Below are 26,786 nucleotides of genomic sequence, written 5' to 3'. Positions count from 1 at the left end.
AAGGCTACACGTTCGCTCCTAGTGTAACATCTATTATCCAAGGCAGTAGGTGAATATTCACTCAAATAAATCTTTTGTACAGATGCACTATAGCAGCACTTGCAACAGGGGTTCAACTCCTGCCACTGCCTCTGAGGAGTCTGTACACTCTCCCCGTGGCCGTGTGGGCTTCCCTCCCATAGATGTATGGATTGTGAGGTTAATTGGTCATATTGGTGTAATTGGGTGGTGTGGGCTTGTTGGGCTGGAAGGGTCTGTTACTAGACTTGGCCACCAGCATCTCACCCTCCCTCCCACCCACTCCCCATTTCCCTCCATGCCCTGACCAATCAAGAATCCAACAATCTCTACCTTGAGTGCACCCAATGACCTGACCCCCCAGAGCGGCACGTGGCAACGAATTCCACAGGACCCACCATCCTCCGGCCAGTGAAATCTCTCCTCATCTGTGTCCCAAAAAGGATGCCCCTCCATGCAACACCCCCACACCCCCCCCCCAATCCCAGAACTCCCACTGTAGGACACATCCTCTCCATCAAGGCCTTCCAATGTTCAATAGATTTCAGTGAACTCCAGTGAGGAGAGAGGCAGAGAGTCATCAAGCACCCTCTCCCTCATCCCAGAATCATTCTCATGAAACCAACCCCCCTCCAACAAACCCTCCCTAATGGCAGCACATTCCCTCCTAGACAAGGGGCCCAAAACCCCCCACAACACTTCAAGTGAGACCCCACGTTACATCCCTGCTTCTGTATTGTGCTTATCTTTAAATTTTAAAAATACACAAAGTACAGAAATACAGAATGCTCCATGTGTAGTCTTTATTCTTGTACTTAAAATGTTCTGTAATAATTACCAATACTTGCCTTTTTTGATCACTAGATTGGTTTTTAGTGAGGTGTATACAAAGCCAAAAACAATTAACTTCCCCAGTTAAACAGTCCTTTCTTTGCCTTCCAGTTATGGTCACCTCAAGCTGTCCATCAACCTTGCTGTTGCCCACTGTCCATTGCCACTTCTCACCCCATCAAAATCCCTCTATTGCCACTCACGTTTCTATTGAACCCTGCATCATGAACATTGAATCTGTTCCAGTAGTGCCTTTAATTCTCACTGAATAATAAAGTGTGTGTTTACTGCAAAATATATTCCGTTTCAGCAACTGGATCTGCAGTAGCTGCAAATCCCGCCAGGGCTGGCCTCCTTCAGGAAAAGGGAATGCTCGGTCAGCGGCTGCACTGAAGACCATTGGACACGGAGTGGTGGCAATGACCCTTGGCCAATGCAAACTTTGGCACCCCTGTCGTGCAGGGCAAAGCGGGCTGGAGATTGGTGATGCCCGAGGAGGAGGCAGCCTTGGCTGGGCCAGTAGTGTCTTAACCCACTGGAAGTCTGGGGGGTTTAGTTGCCGCAGAGGTGGACAGGTGCCTAGACACGAGGGCGAGAGGCCAGCATCTCGGGGCCTGATGTCACTCTGACTTACCCAGGCAGAGGCCTCGAGGTAGCTTTGCACCATCCCACCGCCTAGCTGGAAGCGTGGCTGGTCTGTGTCTCGGGCGGGCCGTACTCCCGCACCAGCACCGTGGCGTTGCGCTGCATCTCGGCCAGCATGTGCCTGGCCCGGGCCAGCAGCTGCCTCCGCGCCGCCAGGCCAGCCAGCAGGTTGGGCTGCTGGGCCGAGCGGAGGCCGGCCGGGATGTTGAGCTGGGGCAGGGCGGAGCCACTGCCCAGGATGAAGTGCTGGAGGCGGCCGTGGCGCAGCGCCAGCTGCAGCAGCTCCAGCAGGTCCCGGAGCCGAGCCGGCAGGCAGGAGCGGTGCCAGGCGGTGGGGGGCAAGCGGGCCAGCAGGTGGAGCAGCGCAGTCTTCAGGTGGTAGCGGCGCAGGCCGCCCGGCCCGCTCAGCCGGATCTGCTTCTGGTGCAGGAAGGCGGCGATCTGCAGGCAGGCCAGGTGGCAGGGGCTTGGCGGCAGCCGCTTGCCCACCCAGTTCAGGAACCGCTTCTCGTAGACGGCCGTGCTGAGCTCCCAGACGGTTCCGTGGTCAGGCCTGTGGCCTGGCTGCGCCTCGGGCGGGTCCCAGGCCGGTGTCAGGTACACGTCGGAGCCTTCGTACTGCACCACGGGGCAGAGGTGGAACAGCACGACCTTGCCGGAGCGGAAGCGGATCCGCAGGGAGCCGGGGCGTTCCAGATCCTGGAATCCCAGCTCAAAGTCATACTTGTGCGAGATCCTGGCCCAAGCCTTGGTGAGGGCGGCCTGGAACCACCGCATCACCGGGCCCCGGGACAGATAGGGGGCAGTAGGGGCCCACAGCAGCTCATGGCTGGCAGCCGGGTCCTGCTCTCCGTGCACCAGGCACAGCATGTCGCGGGCCAGCTGGGTGTCGCCGCAGCGACAGGCGCCGGGCTCCGGGCCCAACACGCGAACGGCGCCACGGGTCAGGAATTCGGGCCCTGCCGCCGGCATCAACTCGGCCTGGAAACGGTAGGGCTCAGGCGGGCTGAAGGGCACCAGCAGGTCACAGGCCAGCGGCCTGTCTAGACGCCAGTTCTCGTAGAGGCTCCCGACGCCGACACAATCCTGCAGCTCCATGTCAAGCTCGCGGTCACACACACTCCGCACGGCCTCCAGCAGGTCGTCAGCAAAGCCTTCCACCATCTCCCTGGTCCGCGACACCTCGTCCGCCGGCAGCCGCACGCTCTGCTCGTAGAAGCAGGCCAGAGCCTGAAGGTCAGGCAGCGAGGCTAGCGGTGGCAGCTCCCCGCTCTCCGGGCCCGCCTCCCCGCCCACCAGCAGCCGCAGGGCACGCGGGCAGCCGACCAGCCCGCAGCCCCACAGTGCCAGCAGGAGGAGGAGAACACCGGCGAGGGGGTAGGCTCCCCACGGCCCCCAGCTGTCGCCGTCCTCGGCCTGCGGCTCCTCAGCCATCACCACCACCGGTGCCGCCTCATCCAGCTCCCGCTCCAGCCGCACTTTCTGAGCCTGCAGCTCTGCCTCCCGCTCCTCCATTCGGCCGAGGGCTTCCCGCCGCGGGGGCGGCGGCTCACTCAAGATGGCGCTCACCAGCAGCCACATGGTGATAATCGGGGCCGGCATGGCAGCCCAGACCTGTGGAGAGAGGGAGAGGCAGGTGAGGCTTGGTTTCCAGAGGCGAGGGGCAAGCCTAGAGAATGAGGGACTAGACAAGGCCGGGTGTCTGGTGTAACTGGGTGATATGTTTGGGATATAGGCCTCTGTGCAGACCAAGTTGATGAGGACATGGGTCAAAATCCAGTTGGGGGACAGCTTGAGGGAGCTGGGCATTTTCTCTTTGGAACAAGGAAGGATGAGGCGACTTGACAAGATGATAAGAGATATAGACTGAGCGGACAGACAGAGACTTTTTCCCCCCAGAGTGGGAGCGGCTAATACAAAAAGAGAGCATAATTTTAAGCAACACACACAAAATACTGGAGGAACGCAGCAGGCCAGGCAGCATCTACAGGGAGAAGTACCGTCGACGTTTCGGGCCGAGACCCTTCGTCAGGTCTCAGGAAGGGTCCTAACGAAGGGTCTTGGCCCGAAACGTCAACAGTGCTTCTTCCTACAGATGCTGCCTGGCCTCCTGTGTTCCACCAGCATTTTGTGTGTGTTGCTTGAATTTCCAGCATCTGCAGACTTCCTCGTGTTTGCATAATTTTAAGCTGACTGGAGGCAAGTACGGTGGTGCGGCGGATGGGGAGGAAACGTCCGAGGTGACAAGCGCAAGTTCAGGAGGGACCACGAGTCCTCCTTAAGTCACCCCTCAGGATCGAGGATCTCTTATTTTCACTCTGGTGGTATTGGCCCATACTGACTATGCAGGCTGATGTGGGAACCACCGATTCATTCACAGACACACGGGACTGCAGTTGTGCTCCTTGGGCAGTTTGGTCAGGAACTCTGTTGAGCCCCTGATGCATAGCCGATGCTCTCAATACCAGTCCGAATTCCTGTTCTCCCGCGATCCGTAAATATGCACAAATATAACACCTGCCTCACAGTTCCAGCGACCCAACTTTACTCCTGTGTGCAAACCCCACACAGACACTCTCCCTGGAACTGTGTGAGCTTGGTACTGAACATCCCTCCCACATCCCCAGGGCAGCGGGTTAATTGCTGTGGTAAATTGTCCCCGGTGTGCAGCTGAGAGGTGGAATTTGGGAAGGTTAATGAGAATGCAGGGAGAATAGAAAATGTGATGGTTGTAGGATTGGTGTAAATAAATAAGGCATAGCATCATCTTCATCTTTGGAGCTTCCCAAACATAGTGTGTTAGTTCTATAAAGACAATGTCTGGGCAAAGATAGCCTGGGGCAGTTGTCGGCAAGTGAGACCACTGGAATATCCTCTGCTTACTACTGAGGAATAGGCTGGGGGGGGGGGGGGGCTGGTGGCAGGAGTGAACACAACACTGATGAATGAGGCCTCGATAGTAAGACTTTTCAAGGAAGTTCTTCCTAAAACATAGGGCTCCCAAAACACAGTGAGGGATGCCAGAGACAGGAATAACGGAAGGATGTGGAATGCACCCAAAAATGAGGGACAATTGCTTTACTAACTTCAAAACATCATCAGCTGTCCGCTTGAAGTTTTGACTGAGTTTAAACACCTCTACTGCAAATAGTGATTGATCTTTTGAGTAAGGGATTCAAATATTTACAATTTACCAAATGGTCAATATCTGTGCAAAAATGGCAGACTTCTGTCCTGGCTTCAGAACAGAGTGGGTGACAGGGGCTATGCGTTCTCCTTGCGCAGAAGCAAAATTAAAATGTATTTCAGTCGTAAGACTGCCCATGTTCTGGGCCTAGTTATTTTATTATTGACAATGGTAATAGATTGTCAAGGGATAGAAATGTAAGCTTATTACTAGAAGCCTCAGTAAGGAATCCGGGTGAAATTTCTTTGCTGAGTGTTTGGAGTATTTTAACACAATGTGTATCTGAACAGGAAAAGCAAAGATGCATTTAGCAGAGTTGGCAAACTCATGAGGGAAAAGGATAGGGTGGGAGGAGGCTTGGGTGAAAATTTTGATTCTGATATTACAGATACATGACATAGGAACACGTTTAGATAAATAAGGGGGACATCTCTTTGAAACCTATCAAATATCGAAAGGTCTAGATAGAGTGGACCCCAGAGCAGGGAATCGAACCAGAGTGCACAGCCTCTGAATACAAGGACGTCCCTTTAGAACAGAGATGAGGAGGAATTTCTTTAGCCTGCAGGTGGTGAATCTGTGGAATTCATTGCCACAGATGGATGTGGGGGCCAAATCATTGGGTATATTTAATGTGGAGGTTAATAAGTCCTTGATTAAAGGGCGTCAAAGGTTACGGAGCGAGAGTGGGGGAATGATTTTGAGAGGGAAAGTAATTAAGCCATGATCGAATGGCAGAGCAGACTTGAGGGGCTGAATGGCCTAATTTCTCCTATACTTTCTGTTTTTATGGTGTCCATGGGCAGCACAGATGGTGGACTAAAGGGCCCATTTGTATATTTCATCTCTCTATCACTAGGAACACCCTTGGACAGGGGGATTGGTCAACAGACCCATCACTGTATCTAGGACGTGAGTGGGAGATGGGGCTTTGATAGAGATTGGTCTCCTGTAACCCTGTGTGGACCACCTCTGTCCACCAAGTTTGTGTATGAGCAGAGATAAGCTGTTTGCACAATTCAGACACCACAGCACAGGGTGAAACTTTGGATGGTAGTATAGAAAGATATTTTAAAGGCAATGTGGTTATAGCCTGGAACTCTCTGCCAGAGGGTAGGTGGGAAGAGAGTCAGAAAGGGCCTTTGAAAGGGAGTTGTCTGAAAGGGAAAAGAGAGGGGATGGGTGGGATGGGACAGGACAGGACACTTTACTGTTCTGTGTGGGGGGGGGGGGGCGGGTGGATGAGCTGTTGTTCCCTCTGGTACCGCATAGAATAGTGTGTGTGAACGACCAGAACTGGAGGAGTTTGTGCAGTTCATGCTGCATGGGCTACAGGCATGGGAGTGTTTCCGAGATGTGGTCACTGCTGTAACGTACAGCAAGTTCCCACGAGTAAAACATAGAACAGAATATAGAAATCTACAGCACATTACAGGCCTTTCGGCCCACAATATTGTGCCGACCATGTAACCTACTCAAAAAACTGCCTCGAATTTCCCTACCACATAGCCCTCTATTTTTCTAAACTCTGCATACCTATCCAAGAGTCTCTTAAAAGACCCTATTGTATCTGCCTCCACCACTGCCACTGGCAGTGCATTCCACACACCCACCACTCTCTGGGTGGAAAAACTTACCTCTGATATCCCCCTTGTACCTACTTCCAGGCACCTTAAAACTATGCCCCCTCGTGTTAGCCATTTCAGCCCTGGGAAAAAGCCTCTGGCTATCCATATGACCAATGCCTCTCATTGTCTTATACCCCTCTATCAGGTCACCTCTCACCCTCCGTCACTCCAAGGAGAAAAGGCTGAGTTATTCTCATATTCTCTCCAATCCAGGCAACACACTCGTAAATCTCCTCTGCACTCTCCCTAAAATGTCCCGAGATGATTTGTTCCACTGTAGTGTTGAGTGATGGGTGCTTGTGATGCAGACCGAAACTCTCATTTCTCTTGCTCTGAGTGATGTCTTGGACAATTTTACATTCCCTGAGGTGGTAGACCCTGCCTTGGTCGTCTGAACAATGGCAGCAGCTATTGGGCTGCAAAAGTGGAAACGTCAGCCCATTGCAAGATCTGCCCTCGAGTAACTGTGCCTTCAACAATTAATGAGTAGTACAGCACAGAAGCAGGCCCTTCAGCCCATCTGGTCCAATGCACCCTCTCAGATAGTCCTAGTTGTCCACATTCGACTCATGACCCTCCAAGCCCCTCACCTCCATGCACCCACCCAAATACCTCTTAAATGTCAAAGCTGCACTCAAGGCAGATACAATTTGTCAGGTCACCCCTCAGCCTCCTTAGGTCCAGGGAAACAATGATCTAATCTCAAAGGCATTCACCTCTCAGACAACATTCTGGTGAATCCTCTCTGCACCCTCTCCGGTGCAATCTCTCAGCTAGAATTGGAAAGGGACGCAGATGGTGACTGATCTTGTGAGTAGGAAATTCAAATATTTACAACTTACCAAATGATCAATATCTGTATTAAAATGGCATCTTTCTATCCTGTGGGCGACAGGGGCCATGCTGTTTCCTTTGGGCACTAGTCAAATATGTTTTAATCATAAGAGTGTGTGCATTCTGGCCCTAGTGATAGAAGTCAGAATGGTGTGTGACTGAGAGTAAGCACACAGGAGCTTGTAGCTCCATCCTCCTGTTGCCTTGATGGTAGCAGTTATGGTTTCAAAAGATGCTGAGGATGTTCTATGAGTCTGTGGTGGCCAGTGCTATCATGTTTGCTGTTGTGTGCTGGGGCAGCAGGCTGAGGGTAGCAGACACCAACAGAATCAACAAACTCATTTGTAAGGCTAGTGATGTTGTGGAGGTGGAACTGGACTCTCTGACGGTAGTGTCTGACAAGAGGATGCTGTCCAAGTTGTATGTCATCTTGGACAATGTCTCCCATCCACTCCATAATGTACTGGTTAGGCACAAGAGTACATTCAGCCAGAGACACATTCCACCGAGATGCAACACCGAGCGTCATAGGAAGTCATTCCTACCTGTGGCCATCAAACTTTATAACTCCTCCCTCGGAGTGTCAGACACCCTGAACCAATAGGCTGGTCCTGGACTTATTTCCACTTGGCATAATTTACCTATTATTATTTAATTATTTATGGTTTTATATTGCTATATCTCTACACTATTCTTGGTTGGTGCGACTGTAACGAAACCCAGTTTCCCTCGGGATCAACAAAGTATGTCTGTCTGTCTATTGAATTTTGGCAGGTGCTATTGCATTTTGTGTGAAGTGTGCGTTGCAGTCAGGGTGCACGTGATGGAAGGGTGGTGAATGGAATGCCAGTCAATCAGCTGCCTTAGTTTGGCGAAGAGAAAGCTGCGAGAAGATCTAATAGATGTATATAAAACAATCAGAGACTTGAACAAGGTGGATTTTGGGTGGCGATTCCCTTTGATGGGCAGTTCAGTGCTTGAGTGTAGATATAAAAAGGGAAGAGAATTAAAGGTGCCATCAGGAAAATCATTTTAATATCAAGAACGCACCATCTTCAGGTGTAGTGGAGGCAGATTCCATCGTGGCCTTTCAAAAGCTGTTCTGAGGGAATTTTTCTGCCACTACTCAGTCATGGTGGGGGGAGGGGGCAAAGAGGGGAAATTTGCTTCTAGTTCTAGGTAAAGGCAGTGTTTCACCAGGAAACATTTAAAGAATACAGGGAGTGGATAGTGTGGGGTCTAGCTGTCAGGCAGGTTCCACGGCAGGGTGCAAACACAGCATTAAGTGAAAAAGGGTTGAGTGCTTTCCTGACTTATAAATTCTCAGGCTTCCAGCCAGGTACAGATACCAATCTTAACCAACATTTTGATGACACACTCTGTCATCTTCATCAGGGGTGATGCCTGGGGGTGTGTGTGTGGGGGGGGGCGGGGTGATGGGACTAGCGGTTTTCTTCTTACAGAGAGCTGGTGTGAACTTGATGGGCCAAATGGCCTGCTTCCTGCTGTAGTCACCCTTGGCTCCAACATCAACTCATTATCCTGCCTGTCAAGCCCTCAAGAATCTGAGACTTCATTCGATCACCTCCCATTCTTCAGTACACAAGAACGTAAGAAATAGGAGCAGGCCATATAACCATATAACAATTACAGCACGGAAACAGCCCATCTCAGCCCTTCTAGTCCGTGCTTACTCTCACCTAGTCCCACCTACCCGCACTCAGCCCATAACCCTCCATTCCTTTCCTGTCCATATACCAATCCATTTTTTAAAAAAATGACAATATCAAACCTGCCTCTACCACTTCTACTGGAAGCTCGTTCCACACAGCTACCACTCTCTGAGTAAAGAAATTCCCCCTCATGTTACCCTTAAACTTTTGCCCCCTAAGTCTCAACTCATGTCCTCTTGTATGAATCTCCCCTACTCTCAATGGAAAAAACCTATCCACGTCAACTCTATCTATCCCCCTCATCATTTTAAATACCTCTATCAAGTCCCCCCCCTCAACCTTCGACACTCCAAAGAATAAAGACCTAACTTGTTCAACCTTTCTCTGTAACTTAGGTGCTGAAACCCAGGTAATGTTCTAGTAAATCTCCTCTGTACTCTTTCTAGTTTGTTGACATCTTTCCTATAATTCGGTGACCAGAACTGTACACAATACTCCAAATTTGGCCTCAACAATGCCTTGTACAATTTTAACATTACATCCCAACTCCTATACTCAATGCTCTGATTTATAAAGGCCAGCATACCAAAAGCTTTCTTCACCACCCTATCCACATGAGATTCCACCTTCAGGGAACTATGCACCATTATTCCTAGATCACTCTGTTCTACTGCATTCCTCAATGCCCTACCATTTACCATGTATGTCCTATTTTGATTAGTCTTATCAAAGTGTCGCACCTCACACTTATCAGCAAATTTGCCACAACAAGTCATCTGGCTTGTTGAGTCTGTTCTGCCATTCAATGAGTTCATGACTCATCTCCACCTACCTGCCTTTTTCCCCCATATCCCTTAATTCCCCTACTATGCAAAAATTTATCCAACCTTGTCATAAATATATTTACTGAGGTAGCCTCCACTGCAGTATCAGCTGCAGTTCCCCAGTTCAATAAGATGGACTCTTGACCCCACAGTCATATTTGGTCTCTTATCGAAGAAAGGATGTTCTGGCATTGGAGAGGGTCCAGAGGAGGTACACAAGAGCAATCCTGGGAATGAAAGGGTTAAAATATGAGGCGCATTTGACGGCTCCCAGCCTGCTGGAGTTTCAAATAATGGGGTGGGAAAAAGCTCACTGAAACCTATAGAATACTGAAAGGCCCAAACAAAATGAATATGAAGAGGAGGTTTCCTATAGTGGGGGAGTCTAGGTCCAGAGGGCACAGATAAAGAGAGTATCTTTAGCCAGAGAATGGTGAATCTGTGAAATTCATTACCACAGACGGCTATGGGGCGAAGTTGATGGGTACATTTAAAATGGCGGTCGATAGGTTCTTGATAAGTCAGGGCACCAAAGGTTACAGGGAGATGGCAGGTGACTGAGGTTGAAAGGGATAAAGCAGCCCTAGAATGGCAGAGCACACTCAATGGGCTAAATGGCCCAAGTCATAGAAAGGTACACAGGCCCTTCAGATCATCTAGTCTGTGCTGAACCATTTTCACGACCTGCTTGGGTCTAGCCCTCCATACCCTTACCTTCCATGTACCTATTCAAACTTATGTCAAGCATTGAAATCGAGCTTGCATACACCACCTGCGCTGGTAGCTCGTTCCACACTCTCACAACTTTCTGAGTGAATTTTTACCCCATGGTCCCCTTAAACCTTTCACCTTTCACACTAGTTGACCTATGACCTCTACATGACCTCTAGTTGTAGTCCCACACAAACTCAGTTGAAAAAGTCTGCTTGCACTTACCCTATCTATAACCCTCAATTGTATATACCTCTATCAATTCTTCCCTCAATTGTCCACATTCCAAGGAATGAGGTCCTAATCTATTCATTCTCTCCTATAACTCAGATCCTTCAGAACCAGCAACATCCTTGTAAATTTTCTCCAGACTCTTTCAACATTATTTACATCTTTCCTGTTGGCAGGTGACCAAAACTGCACAATACTCCAAACCAGGCCCACCAATGTCTTAAACTTCAAGATAATGTCTCAGTACTTTGATTTATGAAAGCCAATGTGCCAAAAGCTTTCTTTATGACACTGTCTAAATGTGGCACCCCTTTCAATGAATTGTATTCCCAGATCCCTTTGTTCTACAGCATTCCTCAGTGGCTGACGGTTCCCTGTGTACCACCTTGCACTGGTTTGTCCTACTGAGGTGCAACACCTCATATTTGTCTGCATTATATTCCATTTGCCATTTTTCAGCTTAATTTTTCCTCTGGTCCAGTTCCCACTGCAAGCTCTGATACTCTTCCTTACTGTCCTCTGCACCTCCAGTCCTGGTGTCATCTGCAAATTTGCTGATCTAGTTAACCATAGATCATTGAAGACAAGCAACAATGGACCCAGCACTGATCCCTACAGCACTCCACTAGTCACAGGCTTCCGGTCAGAGAGTCAATCATCTACTACCACTCTCTGGCTTCTCCCTCAAAGCCAACATCTAATTTACTTCCTCACCTAAGTGACTGAACCTTCTTGACCAACCTGCCACGCGGGAACTTGTCAAAGACCTTGTTAAAGTCCGTGTAGACATCATCCACTGCCCTGCCTTCATCAACTTTCTTCGTAACTTCCTTGAAAAACTGTACGATTGGATGGATATGACCTACCATGCACAAAGCCATGCTGACTATCCCCTAATCAGTCCATGTCTGTCCAAATACTCACTCATTGGCTCCCTTAGAATAACTTTCCCACTATTGATATCAGGCTCACCCACCTAGAATTTCCTGGTTTATTGTTAGAACCTTTCTTAAGCAGCAGAGCAACATTAGCTATCCTCCAATCCTCTGGTACCTCCCCTGTCGCTGAGGATGATTTAAATATCTCTGCTTGGGCCCCCTGCAATTTCTGCACTTGCCTTCCACAGGGTCCAAGGGAACATCTTGTTTGGTCTCAGATCTATCCATCCTAATTTGCCCAAGACCTCCTCCTCTGTAATCTGTACAGTATCCAGGATCTCACTGCTCTTTTGCCTCACTTCTATAAACTCCGTGTCCATCGCTTGAGTAAATACAGATGCAAAAAAAAATCCCACTTAAGGTCTCCCCTCTCTTTTGGCTCCACAAGTAGATTACCATTCAGATTTTCCACAGGGCCAATTTTGCCCCTTGCAATCCTTTTGCTTGTAACATGTCCGTATGACTTAACTCATATGTCTTAAGGTCTTATTATGGTCTGCACTTTCTCTACAATTGTACTCTGTTATTGTTTTACCTTTGTACTACAGTGCACAGTGCAACATTGCGCAAGAGCTTTTCACTGTACCTTGCCTCATGTAATAATAAACAAATTCTAATTCCAGCCTAATCTTCCCACCCCCTCTCCCCTGCCCAAGGCAGCCCCTTAGCCCCAGGAATCGGCACCATCAACATTCTGACTCCAGCACTGATCAAGGTGTGATCCCATCTGCACCTGGTACAGCTGCAGCCAAGCCCCCCCCCCCCCCCCCCCCCCCCCCCCCCCCCCCGGCAACACAGACTGGCATTGTTGTACCTTTCTGTGCCCTGGAGCGCATGGAGCGGCAACCTTGCTGTTTATTTAGCGTGTGTCTGCTTTTCCAGGAGGCTGAGTTGCTAGCTCGACGGTCAACCCAGCCAGATTCGAACCGGGGACTAGTCGCTTCGGTGCAGATTCCACTACACAGCCTGCCAGTTACCATTGTACCTGTCCCCAGGTCCCGTCGAACAGCTGGGTCTCACGGCTCCCCACGGTGTGACTAACACCCTGCACCTTCCCACTGCTGTGGGGACAACACACAATCGCCCCTCCACCTCGTCAATGCTCACACTGCCCACCCGGAGGTGAGAGGAGAGTTGGCTCACAGCCCACAGAGAGCAAGACAGAAACCATGGAGGAACTCGGCGGGTCAGGCAGCATCTATGGAGGGAGAAGATCAGGACACTGTCCGACTTGAGACTCTCCGTGGGTGGAGTGGGCGGCAAGCGCTGGCCAATGTTCGGAGGATCCAGCTGAGAGGGGTTATGATGGGTGGGCGAGGTGGGAGGGTAAGAGTGGAAATTATGCAGGAAGTTAGGAGAAGACTGCTGGGGGTGACAAAGGGCTGCGGAAGTGGAGGAGACAGCCCAGGAAAGACGTGTGGTTGGCTGAACACACGGGGAACAGAGAGCAGAGGGTGGAAGCGGTCAGGGGGGGGTTTCACTACTCCCGCCTCCTCCAGCGTGGGAGAGACTCGGCAGCGGGTCCCGGGTCTGCATACACGACATGTAGTTGGTGAAGTCCAAGAAAGTTTATTTTCGGACAACAGAAGTAGAAATAGATCCCAAATCGCGGGAAAAAAGAGATGATCCCACATTTACACGGCTCCTTGAGCATGGCAGGACATCGCCAGACATTTTAACTTGCAAATTGAAGGACACAATCCACGCAGACGCGCCCTCGGCCCCAACCCCCGGTCCCTCTCCCTCTCCCACTGGCGCCCTGTTCCAGTCGCTGCTTGGACACAACTCCGCCAAGATCCCCTCCTGATATCCGGAGTTCCCGAGACTCCGAAAGAGGGTGGAGGGGTCTCTCTCGGTGGCCCGGGGGCTACTGGGGACGGAGTCCAGCCTGGGACTGACTTGCAAATTCACTCACCTTGGTCGGGCTGCCGGACGTCCCGGCGCACTCTGCTCGGGGGGAACTGACTGACGCCGCCAGGCAGACAGTTCCTTTCTCTGCCTCGGCTCTTACTCATTTCCTGTCGTTCCATATAAGCCGAGGAGCCTCGGCGGCGAACCACACCACTGCTTAAAGATACAGAACCGGGGCTGATCAGAGTTCACTCAGCCCATCGCGCCGGTGCTGGTCCGTGAAGGGCTGCCCAGTTCTTCAAGGACTGTGGACGGGTTGTTCCAGAACTGCAACCCTTGGGTGAAATAACACCAGGCATCATCCTAACTCTCTCACCCGTTGCTTTAACTCTGTATCCCGTCCCAGGGTAAAATCTGTTAAGGGAAGCGTTCCCTTCCTAATTAATCTCGACAGACAACCTGGAATGTTATATAGAAGAGAACAACTTGCCTCTTCTATTCCAAGTTAAAGACACATTCCCCACTTTTCTCTGCTCTGGGTGAATCTCCTCTGCAGTACATCACCGCTTGCCAGAGCTGCGCACACCCAGCGGTGCCAGAGTCACCTCCCTGCTCTGATATTTGGTGCCTCCACGAAGGGGCAGGTCCCGTGTAACAGCCTCCGAAAAGTTTCATGGGTTCTGTGCACATTTTAAACCTTATTTAACCTTAATTACTTTCAAGGCCTCTGTTTACCGACACACCTTAACCCTCTAATCCCTTCTCGATGCAATATCACTCGTCACTTCTCTGGTCAACTGGCCAAGCCCTCCGTATCCACCAGCACTACATACCCCTCGCTCCCTCCCCCTGCCCAGTGACGGCCCACGTTAACCTGTTTAACTGAAGAAACTCCCCCGATGTGTCTCTACTGTAGTTTTGTCCTCACCCTATCTGAGATCTTCCCTCCCGAACCTTCCTGCAACTTAAAACTAACTTGTTTTCTCTCTTTCCCAGCTCTTACACCAGAGGGCACAATTTTAAGGTGATTGGAGCGAAGTATAGGGGGATGTCAGAGGTAGGGAGTGTGTGGAAAGCATTGCTAGGGTGGTAGTAGAAGCAGATACATTAGGGACATTTAAGAGCTTCTTAGATAGGCACATGGATGGTAGAAAAATGGAGGGTTAGGTTGGAGAGGGAAGGGGTAGATTGACCTTAGAGGCTGTACGGTAGCTTAGTGGTTAGCACAATGATTTACAGTGCAGGCGACCTAGGTTCAATTCCCGCCACTGCCTGTAAGGAGTTTGTACGTTCTCCCCGTGTCCGCATGGGTTTCCCCCGGATGCTCCAGTTTCTTCCCAAAGTCCAAAGGCGTACCAGTTAGTAGGTTAATCGGTCATTGTAAATTGCCCTGTGATTAGGCTGGGGTTAAAAGAGGGGATTGTTGGGTGGTGTAGCTGAAAGGGCTGGAAGGGCCTATTCTACACTGCATTTCAATCAATCAACCAATAAACAGAGTGGAAAAAAAGGAGTGGCCAACATCATAGGCCAAAAGGCCTATACTGCTCTATGTTCTATTTAACAAAGTGCTCTAGACATGAATGTGTTTCTGTCTCCACAGATGTTGCCTGACCTACTGAGTGTTTCTGGGATTTCCTTTTCACTGTCAACCGCACAGACAATCCCTTCACAGCCTCAAAGAGTGATGGTGAGGGAGGGGGAATGAAACAGCAAAGATACTAGCATGGATAGAAAATCGGCTGATGGGCAAGAGGCAGAGAGAGGGAGTAAAGGGGGTGTTCTCTGGTTGGCTGCTGGTCACTCGAGGTGCTCTGCAGGGGTTGGTGTGGAACCCCTTCTTCTCACATTCTTTGTCGATCATTTGGATGATGGAATTCATGTGTTTGCAGCCAAGTTTGCAAATGATATCAAGGTGGGTGGAGGAGCAGATAGTATTGAGGAAGCGGGTAGTCGTAGGCAAATTAGGAGAAAGGGCAAAAAAGGGGCAAATGAAATATAGTGTTGAAAAGTGTATGGTCATGCACTTTGGTAGAAGGAATAAAAGTGTAGACTATATTCTAAATGGGGAGAAAATTCAGAAAATTAGAGTGTAAAGGGTCTTGGGAGTCCTCAAGCAGGATTATTTAAAGGTTAACTTGCAGGTTGAGTCTGTAACTTGCAGGAATGCAAATACAATGTTTGCATTCATTTTGAGAGAAACACAATATAAAAGCAAGGAAGTGATGCTGAGGCTTTATAAGGCACTGATTAGACCTCATGGAGTATTGTGAGCAGTTCTGGGCCTTTTACGTATAAAAGAGATGTGCTGGCACTGAAGAGGGTGCTGAGTTTGGGAATGAAAGGGCTCATTTAAGGGCTTGTACTCACTGGAGTTTAGACAAATGAGGGAAATCTCATTGAAACCTATCAAATATTGAATGGTCTAGATTAAATTTGGAGAGGATAGTTGCTATCACGAGAGAATCTAGGACCGGATGGCAGAACCCCCAACTTAGAACTGGGATAAGGAATTTTTTCTTTAGCCAGCGGGTGTTGGATCTGCAGAATTCATTGCCACAGGTAGCTGTGGAAGTCAGTTCATTAGGTGCTGCATATTTAAGGTGATAGGATCTTGCAGTATCAGTAGTGAGGACCAAGAAGATACGGACAAGGGAGATGCAGGAGCACTTACAGGACTGTTGTAACACTTTATTTTCTCTTACTATTATTGATATATTGCTTAGCTTTGTTAATCAGTTATTTGCCAATTTAATTTATTGTATATAATGACTCAATGTATCTTTTTTTGTTAATCAACAATAATTAATAAAAAGATTTTAAAGTGAAAATGAAAGGACTGCTTTGAGTCAGTGGACTGGACAGTATTCAGGGATTTATGCTCAAGTCTGATTGAATTCGCCACAGTCGTCACTGACTTCATTAAAACCTGTGTGGATGAGTGTGTGCCTATGAGAACATACTGTGCATTCCCAAACCAAAAACCATGGATGAACCAGGAGGTTTGTCGCCTACTGAGGAATAGATCTGGGGCGTTCAAGTCTGGCAGTCCAGGTCTGTGCAGAAGAATCAGGTACAACTTGTGGAGGGCTATTTCAAGAGCTAAGGAACAATTCCAATGATGTTGGAGGCAAAATTGGATGCATCTCAACTCTGGCATTACTTCCTACAAAGCGAAACCTAACACAATGAAAGACGGTGATGCTTCATTCCCGGATTATCTTTATGTTACGACGACAACTGCATTGGTGCTGCTTCCTGCACCCATGCTGAGCTCATTGACTTAATCAACTTTGCCTCCAACTTCCACCCTGCCCTCAAATTTATCTGGTCTATTTCCAAAACTATCCCTACCTTCTCAATTTCTCTGTCTCTATCTCTGGAGACAGTCTATCTACAGATATCTTTTCTAAACCCACTAACTCTCACAGCTATCTTGACTGTAAAAATGCCATCCCCTTCTCTCAGTACCTCCATCTCCGCTGGCATCTGTACTCAGGATGAGGCATTTCATTCGAGAACTACTGAGATGCCCCTTTTCAAATAAAGGGGCTTCCCTTCTTCCACAATCAAACACGGCCCTCAACCACATCCCTTCTATTTTGCATACAGCTGCCCTCACCACATCCTCCCGCTGCCATACTAGGGATAGGGTTCCTCTTGTCCTCACCCACTACCCCACTAGTCTCCATGTCCAGCACATGATTCACTGTACCCTTTGCCATTTCCAACAGAATTCTCACAACCAAGCACATCTCCCCCCCATACCACTTCCCGCAGGGGTTGCTCCCTACGTGACTCCCTTGTCCACTCTTCCCTCCCCACTGATCTCCCCCCTTGCAAGTGGAACAAGTTCCACACTTGCCTCCTCCCTCATTACCATTCGGGGCCCCAAACAGTCATTCCAGGTGAGGTGACACTTCACCTGTGAGTCTGCTGGAGTCATCCACTGTATCCAGTGCCACCTATATATCAGTGAGGCATGATTTGGATTGGGAGACTGCTCTGTCTGCTAGGAAAAGTGGGATCTCCCAGTGGCCACCCATTTCAATTCCACTTCCCATTCCCATTCCGACATGTCAGCCCACAGCCTCTTCTACTGCCAAAATGAGGCCACACTCAGGTTGGAGGAACAACACCTTATATTCTGTCTGGGTAGCCTCCAACCTCATGGCAGGAACATCAATTTCTCAAACTTCCAGTAATTGCACCCCCCCCCCATTCCTGTTTGCCTCTCTCACCTTATCTGCTTACCTGTCCATCGCCTCCCTCTGTTCTTCTCCCCCTTCCCTTTCTCACTTGGTTTTCTGTCCTCACCTATCAGATCACAGCCAAAGCAAACAAAATGCTGGGTACCCTGCGAAGAAACTTCCACTTGTAGTAAATCCGTCAAGTTCACAGCATACAAGACACTCGTCCATCCAAAGCTTTAGTATTGCGCGGCCATACGGGATCCCCATCGAGCTGACAGTAAGAAGTCCATCGAAAACAATCCAACGCCGTGCTGCTCGCTTTGTGCTGAACGATGACAGCAGGAAATCCAGTGTCACCAACATGCTCTCTAACCTTCATTGGGAACCACTTGAAAGCCGACGTACTAAACTAATCACAACACAAACAAAATGCTGGTGGAACACAGCAAGCTAGGCAGCATCTATAGGGAGAAGCGCTGTCGACGTTTCAGGCCGAGACCCTTCGTCAGATGCTGCCTAGCCTGCTGTGTTCTACCAGCGTTTTGTGTGTGTTGTTGTTTGAATTTCCAGCATCTGCGGATTTCCTCGAGTTGGTACTAAACTAATCCCCATTTTCAAAGAAGTTCACAACATCACTCCAACAAACATCCAAAGTCGTCACAGGGTCAGTTCAACTCGACAGCAAACTGGACCTTACATACTGGAAACCCCTTCATTCAACAAGATTGGCTCCAGTACTCCCTCTACCCATGATCAACAAGAGAGTGGAATCTTCTGCCGCCAGACCTGCGCAGTATTTCTGACGTTAATATTTTTAAAGATAGACTCAATCAAATCAGTTTAGGGGATCTAGTCAAAATAGCTCACTTTACAATTCAAGTCTCACACCGTTCACACCGACTCCACATTGTAACAGCCGCCCGGCAGTGCTTGCGCAGTCCCAAGCAGAAGCAGAAGATTCCCCCTTCTCTTTCACCCATCAGCTTCCCAGCTCTTTACCGCACCCACTCCCTCTCTCCCAGTTTCACCTACCACCTGCCATCTTGTACTTCTTCCTCCCCTCTCCACACCTTCTTACTCTGACTTCTCCTCTTCCTTCTCAGTCCAGTCGAAAACATCAACTGTTTATTCTTTTCCATAGATGCTGCCCGCCTGCTGGGTTCCTGTAATATTTTGTGTGTGTTGCTTTGGATTTCCAGCATCTGCGGACTTTCTTGTGTTAGTATCAATGCTCGTGAATCAATATTGGATGGTTTATATTATGCCCTCCACTCTGGGCCTTGTCCCTCTGATCCTCAGGAGTGGCGTACTAAAACTGGCATTTCGAGTGAGTATTCCTGACTCCCTTGGGACCTGGTCTCCAGTGAGGGGGTGGTGTGTGTGTGTGTGTGTGTGTGTGTGGGTCAGTTTGTGTGAGACCCGTGCCCCAGTGAGAGTCAGTGTGTCTGTGGGACCCATCCCCCAGTGAGAATCAGTGTGAGTGGGACCCATCCCCCAGTGAGAGTCAGTGTGTCTGTGGGACCCATCCCCCAGTGAGAATCAGTGTGAGTGGGACCCGTGCCCCAGTGAGGGTCATTATGTGTGTGTGACTTGTCTCCAGTGAGGGTCAGTGTGTGTGGGAGACCGTACCCCAGTGAGGGTCAGTGTAAGTGGGACCCATGCCCCAGAGAGAGCCAGTGTGTGTGGGAACTGTGCCCCGGTGAGGGTCAGTGTAAGTGGGACCTGTGCCCCAGTGAGGATCAGTGTGTCTGTGGGACCCGTGCCCCGGTGAAGGTCAGTGTGTCTGTGGGACCCATACCCCGGTGAGGGTCAGTGTGTCTGTGGGACCCGTACCCCGGTGAGGGTCAGTGTGAGTGGGACCCATCCCCCAGAGAGAGGGTCAGTGTGTCTATGGGACCCATCCCCCGGTGAGGGTCAGTGTGTCTGTGGGACCCGTGCCCCGGTGAGGGTCAGTGTGAGTGGCACCCGTGCCCCAGTGAGGGTCAGTGTGTCTGTGGGACCCATCCCCCAGTGAGGGCCAGTGTGTGTGGGAACTGTGCCCCGGTGAGGGTCAGTGTAAGCGGGACCCGTGCCCCAGTGAGGGTCAGTGTGTCTGTGGGACCCGTGCCCCGGTGTGTGTCGGGCCGTTTACCGCAGTGAGATTGGAGTGTTGTGCAGATGAACCTGCTTGTTATGGGTTAATTACTTGTTCCACATGGTATTGAAAATGTTGGGAAACTCTGTTTTGACATTTTCTTCTCTGATGACTCGTTCCAGCTCCTCCCACTTCCCAGCTCAGGGTTTGTGCAATCCCACGATGATCATGGAATCGGTCTGTTGTGCTGCTCACTCTATGTGCTCTGTATAATTGTATGTAAAGAGGGTTTCTTCTTTTTTTGTTAACTAGCAGGAATGCTAATTTACTGATAACGAGAATGGTATTCCTTTGTAAACCAAATGGGGATTAATGTTCTTTCTTCTGAGTCTGTAAGCTTTTGTTGACGGGCTTTTGGGCAGATCGGCGTGAGGGGGTCGAGAGAGAGGACGCAATGGTCTAAGCTGGGCGAGGATCGGACCCCAAAGGAGGGTCCGAGGCCGGGAGATTCTCCGAGGAGGGGGGGGGATGAAGCTAGATGTGCATTGGTTGACCACTCGGAGGGTCCTGAGCTGTTTGGAGAGTCCGAGGAGTTCGGAGGGTCCTGAGCTGCGAGTCGAGGAGTTCGGAGGGGATCGAATGGTGGCCAGAAGACTTCAGAAATTGAGCTCCAACGGCTGTGCACGAAGTGGTTTGGACTTTGATAAGTTTGGCGCCTTTTCTTTAATTTTCTCTTCATGTTTGCTGTATCGTTATTAATCACAGTTATAGTAACCTTTATAAATTGTACTCATTTAATCGCATATGGTGTACTGTCTGTTTTTGGGCGAGGCGGGGACATCACACAGCATCCACACCAGCTGATTACCCAGTTTGGCGGGGCCGAAGGCTGCTCCCCCTAGACAAGAACGAGCTGAGCGAGCCTGAGGCGACCCAGGGGGTTACATGTATATGAGCAGTCCCTCTGCTCTCCTTTGCCCCCAGGTTCTCAATATAGCAAAGAAAGCCCAGCAGTGTCTCTACTGTCTGCAAAGGCTAGGAAAGTCCATCTCCCATTGTGGTGAACTACATATACCTGTCTGGACACGCCACGCCCCCCCCCCCCCCCCCCCCGCTGACTGCTCCTGTGGCTCCTCCCACTGACCCCGGTATAAAGGCGATTGGAGACACCACCCCAGCCTCAGTCTCCAGGATGCAGAGTGGTGGTCAATTGCTGCTTGTTCTTTCTTCCAGCCAATAAAAGCCTATATCTCGCCTCACGTCTCCGAGAGTTATTGATGGTGCGTCACCCACCCCCCATCCTCATCACATTCTACAGGGGTTGTATTGAGAGCATCCTGAGCAGCTGCATCACTGCCTGGTTCGGAAACTGCACCATCTCAGATCGCAAGACCCTGCAGTGGATAGTGAGGTCAGCTGAGAAGATCATCAGGGTCCCTCCTCCTGCCATCACGGACATTTACACTACATGCTGCATCCGCAAAGCAAATAGCATTATGTCCATACATGGCCTCCTCTACTGCCATGATGAGGCCAAACTCAGGTTGGAGGAGCAACACCTCATCTACCATCTGGGTAGTCTCCAGCCCCTTGGTATGAACATCGAATTCTCCAACTTCTGGTAATTCCCTCCCTCTCCCTTCCCCCATCCCACTTTCTCTCTGCCTCTTCCTCCTCCAGCTGCCTATCACCTCTCTCACGATTCTGCCTTCTACTACACAGTGCTTTCCCCTTACATTCCTTCACCTTTCCTGCCTATCCCCTCCCTGCTTCTCCTCCCCCACCCCTTGATCTTTCCTCTGATTGGTTTTCCACCCACCCTCCACCTTCTTTATAGGGCCCCTGCCCCCTCCTTCTTTAGTCCTGACGAAGGGTCTTGGCCTGAAACGTTGACTGCTCATTTCAATGGATGCTGCCCGACCTGCTGAGTTCATCCAGCTTGTTTGTACGTGTTGATTTGACCTCAGCATCTGCAGTGTACTTTGTGTTTATCATTATGAAGGACACCACGCACCCCTCATACAAACTCTTCTCCCTCCTGCCATCTGGGAAAAGGCTCCGGAGCATTTGGGCTCTCACGACCAGACTATGTAACAGTTTCTTCCCCCAAGCTATCAGACTCCTCAGAGTCAGCACCTGGACGGACTCCTTACTGCCCTATTGTCCTGTTTATAATTCATTGTAATGCCCGCACTGTTTTGTGCACTTTGTGCGGTCCTGGGTAGGTCTGTAGTCCAGTGTAGTTGTTTTTTTTTCTCTCTCTGTGTTGTTTTTTACGTAATTCAGTCTAGTTTTTGTACTGTGTCTTGTAACACCATGGTCCTGAAAGAAGTTGTCTCGTTTTTACTATGTACTGTACCAGCAGTTATGGTCGAAATGACAATAAAAGTGACTTGACTTGACTTGAAATGCTCATTCTCCAGACTGGGTGGTCATGAATCAGAGATTTCCTGGAGTTGCATTTCTTTATGAAGCCTTTCAGTATGTTGTGGAATCATAGAGCATTACAGAACAGTACCAGGCCCTTCAGCCCATCTACACCATGCTGAAGTGTCAATCTACATAGTCCCATTTAGCCACACTCAGACTATAACTTTCCACACCCCTCCCTCCATATACTTATCCAAACTTCCCTTAAATGTTGCAACTGAACTTCCGTTGGCAGGTCATTTCACACTTGCACCATCGTCTGAGTGAAGAAGTTCCCCTCAGGTTCCCACTAACTACTCCTTTCCTTTAACTCTTAACCTATGGAGGAATGTTGTCTCACTTTTTAACTGCATTGCACTTGTGGTTTCTGAATGACAATAAACCAAAATTCAATTCAATTCAATTCAATGTCTAGTTCCAGTTTCACCCAACAGCCTGCTTGCAGTTACTCTATCTATACCCCACATAATTTTGCACGCCTCTGTCAAACCTCTCACCATTCTCCTCAGCTCCGGGGGACAGAACTCCAAGCTATTCAATCATTTTCCTACAACTCAAGTCCCAGCAACATCTTGTAAATTCTCTCTGTACTCTTTCAGTCTTATCGATAGATAGCTGAGCAGAAATGCTTCCGACACTCCAAGTTAGCCCTCACCAATGTCTTAAAAAACTTCAACATAACATCCTAACTCCTGCATTAACTACTTCGATTTATGAAGACCTATGTGCCAAAAACCCTCTTTATGATCCTGTCTACCTCTGACGCCGCTTTCAAGGAACAAGAGATCTGTATTTCCAGATCCTTCTATTCTACCGCATTCCTCAGTGGCGTCTCATTCACTGTGTAATTCCTACCCTGGTGGGTGCTACCAAAGTGCAACACACCAAACTTGTCAGCACTAAATACCATCGTCTATTTCTCCGCCTATTATTCCAGCTGGTCCAGGTACTGCTGAAGGCTTTAATAGTCTCCCTCGCTGTCCACTACACCCCCAATCTTGGTGTCATCTGTAAATTTGTTGATCCAGTTAACCATATTAACATCCAGATCATTGATATAGACGACAAACAAGAACGGACCCAAAAGTCACAGACCTCCAGTCAGTTTGATTAATAGGACTGGATGTTACAATCCCTAAGGTTTCTGCTCTGCCCTTGACTTGCATGGAAGTAGTTCTTAAAGATGACCACTAGATGATGTTACTACCATTACGACACATCTTCAGTGGTGTACCTCAACATCACTGGGTGTTTAGGCCTTTTATCACAAGACACCCTCAGCCGAGGCAGGCCCACCACAGGCTGATCAGACCTGGGTGTGTGTTACATGGTTAGTCTCTAGATGGTCACTTGGCAGCCCAGACAGCATCCCTTCTTTTCAGCCGCAGCCAGTGACTGCTTATTTCGGCAGCATTAGCAAGTGTTTTGATTGCCTTCCTATGGGCCTGCTCTCTGAATCCTACTTCCCTCAGCAGCCTTACGGTGGAACTGGCTACAAAGCCCCTGCACCCCACCTCAACTAGGCGCACTTTCCCGTTCCAGCCTTGCTCCTCTGCTTCTACTGCAAGACTGGCATGTCGCAGCCTTTTTCATTCGTAAGCCTCATCCACAGCGTCCTCCCAGGGGACCGTCAGCTCGATGATAAAGACAGAAGTTGGACCAAAGGACCAGGTCAGGCCGCAGGTTGGTTGTTGAAATTTCAGATTAAGTTTCCGGCCTAAATCGACATGCGTTTCCCAGTCCCTGGCTGCACGCAGTGGGCTTGAGTCATGAGGTGAGGGGTTAGCCCCTGGTTTCTTTCCTTCCCAGATGAAGGAAGATAGTTGTGGGACCATTGTCTGGGCATTGAGAGGCCTGGTGTTGGTGGTTACTCTCTTACACTCAAGTTCAGCTGCCAAACACCACAGCACTTGGTTGTGTCTCCAGGCGTATCTGCCTTGTATTAGGCTGGTCTTGCAACTAACCAAGATGTGCTTGAGGGATGCCGGGACTGCGCACAGAGGACAGGCCGGATCCTCTCCCAGCAAGAGAGACAACCATCAACTACAACTCTGGCTTCTCACACTAAGCCAATTTAAATCAGGTTTACATCTGAACTGTTTGCTAGTGCTTCTTGGGGGGGTTTAAACTAAATTTGCAGGGGGCGGGGATCCAGAATGTGAGAGGGGATAGCGAGAGGAAGAATAAAGGACAGGTGGGGACTACACGGTTCCGGAATATTAAGTGTGTAGTAGAGAAAGGTGAGGCGGAACAAGTGATAAGGAGGACACATGTACAGAGGGATGGTCTGACGGAACATGGAGTTAAATATGTTGAAAGAATAAGTAAATTTGGGAAGGACAACAAATTTCTAGGGGCATATAGCCCAATGGGAGTTTGGGGAGCTGGGTTAAGCACAATAGGCAGCGATTCAAACAGAGAGAGGAGAAATGGGCTAAAAATTCTATATCTGAATGCACGAAGTGTCAGAAATAAGGCGGATGAGCTTGAAGCGCAGGTGTGAATGGGTAACTATGATGTGGTTGGGATAACGGAGACATGGCTGCAGGGAGATCAGACCTGGGAAATGAATGTACAAGGGTATACGTGCTATCGTAGGGACAGAAATGTGGGCAGAGGGGGTGGGGTGGCCCTGTTGGTGAGGAATGAGATTCAGTCCTTTGCAAGGGGGGACATAGGGTCAGGAGAAGTAGAGTCTGTGTGGATAGAACTGAGGAACAGTAAGGGCAAAAGGACCCATATGGGTGTCGTCTACAGGCCATCAAACAGTAGCATGGATATTGGGTGCAAGTTGAATAGGGAGTTAACATTGGCATGTGGCAAAGGTAACGTTGCAGTAGTTATGGGGGATTTCAACATGCAGGTGAACTGGGAGAATCAGGTTGGTGCTGGACCACAGGATAGGGAGTTTGTAGAGTGCCTACGGGATGCATTCTTGGAACAGCTTGTATGAGAGCTGACCAGGGACAAGACTATTCTGGATTTAGTGTTATATAATGAACAGGATTTGATAAGCGATCTCACAGTAAAGAAACCATTAAGAGGTAGTGATCATAATATGATAAGTTTTTATCTGCAATTTGAGAAGGATAAGGGCAGCTCGGAGGTTTCAGTGTTGCAGTTGACAGGGGAAACTATGGAGCCACGAGGGAGGAGCTGGCCAAAGTTGACTGGACGGATAGCCTAGCAGAAAAAACAGTGGATCAGCAATGGCAGGTATTCTTGGGAATAATGCACAAGGTGCAAAATCAGTTCATCCCCCAGAGAAGGAAGGATTCAAAGGGGGGAAAGGAGCCACGGTGGTTGACAAAGGAAGTCAGAGATTGCATAGCATTAAAAAAAAGGAAGTATGACAGAGCTAAGGTGAGTGGGAGGACAGATGATTGGGAAGTTTTTAAGGAACAACAGAACTTAACTAAAAAGGTAATACGGGGAGAAAAAATGAGGTACGAACGCAAGCTAGCCAGGAATATAAAGGAAGATAGCAAAAGCTTTTTTAGGTATGTGAAGAGAAAGAAGATAGTTAAGAACAATGTTGGGCCCTTGAAGAATGAATTGGGTGAAATTGTTATGGGAAACAGAGAAATGGCAGAAGAACTTAATGAGTACTTTAGATCTGTTTTCACTAAGGAAGACACAAGCAATCTCCCAGATATATGGATGGGCCAAGGACATAGGGTAACAGAAGAAATGAAACAGATTGACATTAGGAAGGAAACAGTGATGAGTAGACTGATGGGACTGAAGGCTGACAAATCCCCAGGTCCAGATGGTCTGCAACCTAGGGTACTAAAGGAGGTGGCCCTGGAAATTGCGGATGCATTGGTAATCATTTTCCAATGTTCCTTAGATTCAGGATCAGTTCCTGAGGATTGGAGAATGGCTAATGTTATCCCACTTTTTAAGAAAGGAGGGAGGGAGAAAACAGAGAACTATCAACCTGTCAGCCTGACATCGGTGGTGGGGAAGATGCTAGAGTCCATTATTAAGGATGAAATAGTGGCATATCTAGATAGCAGTGATAGGATTGGGCCGAGCCAGCATGGATTTACCAAGGGTAAATCATGCTTGACTAATCTGTTGGAGTTTTTCAAGGATGTAACCAGGAAGTTAGATGGGGGAGATCCAGTGGATGTAGTGTACCTCGATTTTCAGAAGGCATTTGATAAGGTCCCACATAGGAGATTGGTGGGTAAAATCAAAGCTCAGGGCATCGGGGGGAAGACATTGACATGGATAGAAAATTGGTTGGCAGATAGAAAGCAAAGGGTAGCGGTGAATGGGTGTTTCTCGGAATGGCAGGTGGTGACTGGTGGGGTGCTACAGTGCTCGGTATTGGGACCACAGCTGTTTACAATTTATGTCAACAATGTAGATGAAGGCATTGAGAATAACATCAGCAAGTTTGCTGATGATACTAAGCTGGGTGGCAATGTGACATGTGATGAGGATGTTAGGAGAATTCAGGGTGACTTGGATAGGCTGGGTGAGTGGGCAGATATTTGGCAGATGACGCTTAATGTGAATAAGTGTGAGGTTATCCACTTTGGGAGTAAGAACAGGAAGGCAGATTATTAGCTGAACGATGTAGAGTTAGGTAAGGGAGAAATACAAAGAGATCTAGGAGTCCTTGTTCATCAGTCACTGAAGGTGAATGAGCAAGTGCAGCATGCAGTGAAGAAGGCTAATGGAATGTTGGCCTTTATTACAAAGGGAATTGA

General features: G+C 49.0%; 1 protein-coding gene across 1 annotated transcript; it reads right to left on the bottom strand.

Moving 5' to 3' along the window:
* Nucleotides 1-797: 797 nt before the first annotated feature.
* On the bottom strand, nucleotides 798-13,615 carry LOC132379406 (inositol 1,4,5-trisphosphate receptor-interacting protein). The gene is made up of 2 exons (XM_059947210.1): nucleotides 13,436-13,615; nucleotides 798-3,108 (listed from the first exon to the last, which is right to left on the bottom strand). The coding sequence occupies exon 2, from the start codon at nucleotides 3,094-3,096 to the stop codon at nucleotides 1,525-1,527; it is 1,572 nt and encodes a 523-aa protein (XP_059803193.1). The 5' UTR covers nucleotides 3,097-3,108; nucleotides 13,436-13,615; the 3' UTR covers nucleotides 798-1,524.
* Nucleotides 13,616-26,786: the final 13,171 nt, after the last annotated feature.

The sequence above is a fragment of the Hypanus sabinus genome, chromosome 22, assembly GCF_030144855.1.
Source record: "Hypanus sabinus isolate sHypSab1 chromosome 22, sHypSab1.hap1, whole genome shotgun sequence".
Lineage (NCBI taxonomy): Eukaryota > Metazoa > Chordata > Chondrichthyes > Myliobatiformes > Dasyatidae > Hypanus > Hypanus sabinus.
Note: the sequence above shows the minus strand (reverse complement) of the source record. Positions and strands in the feature narration are given on the sequence as shown.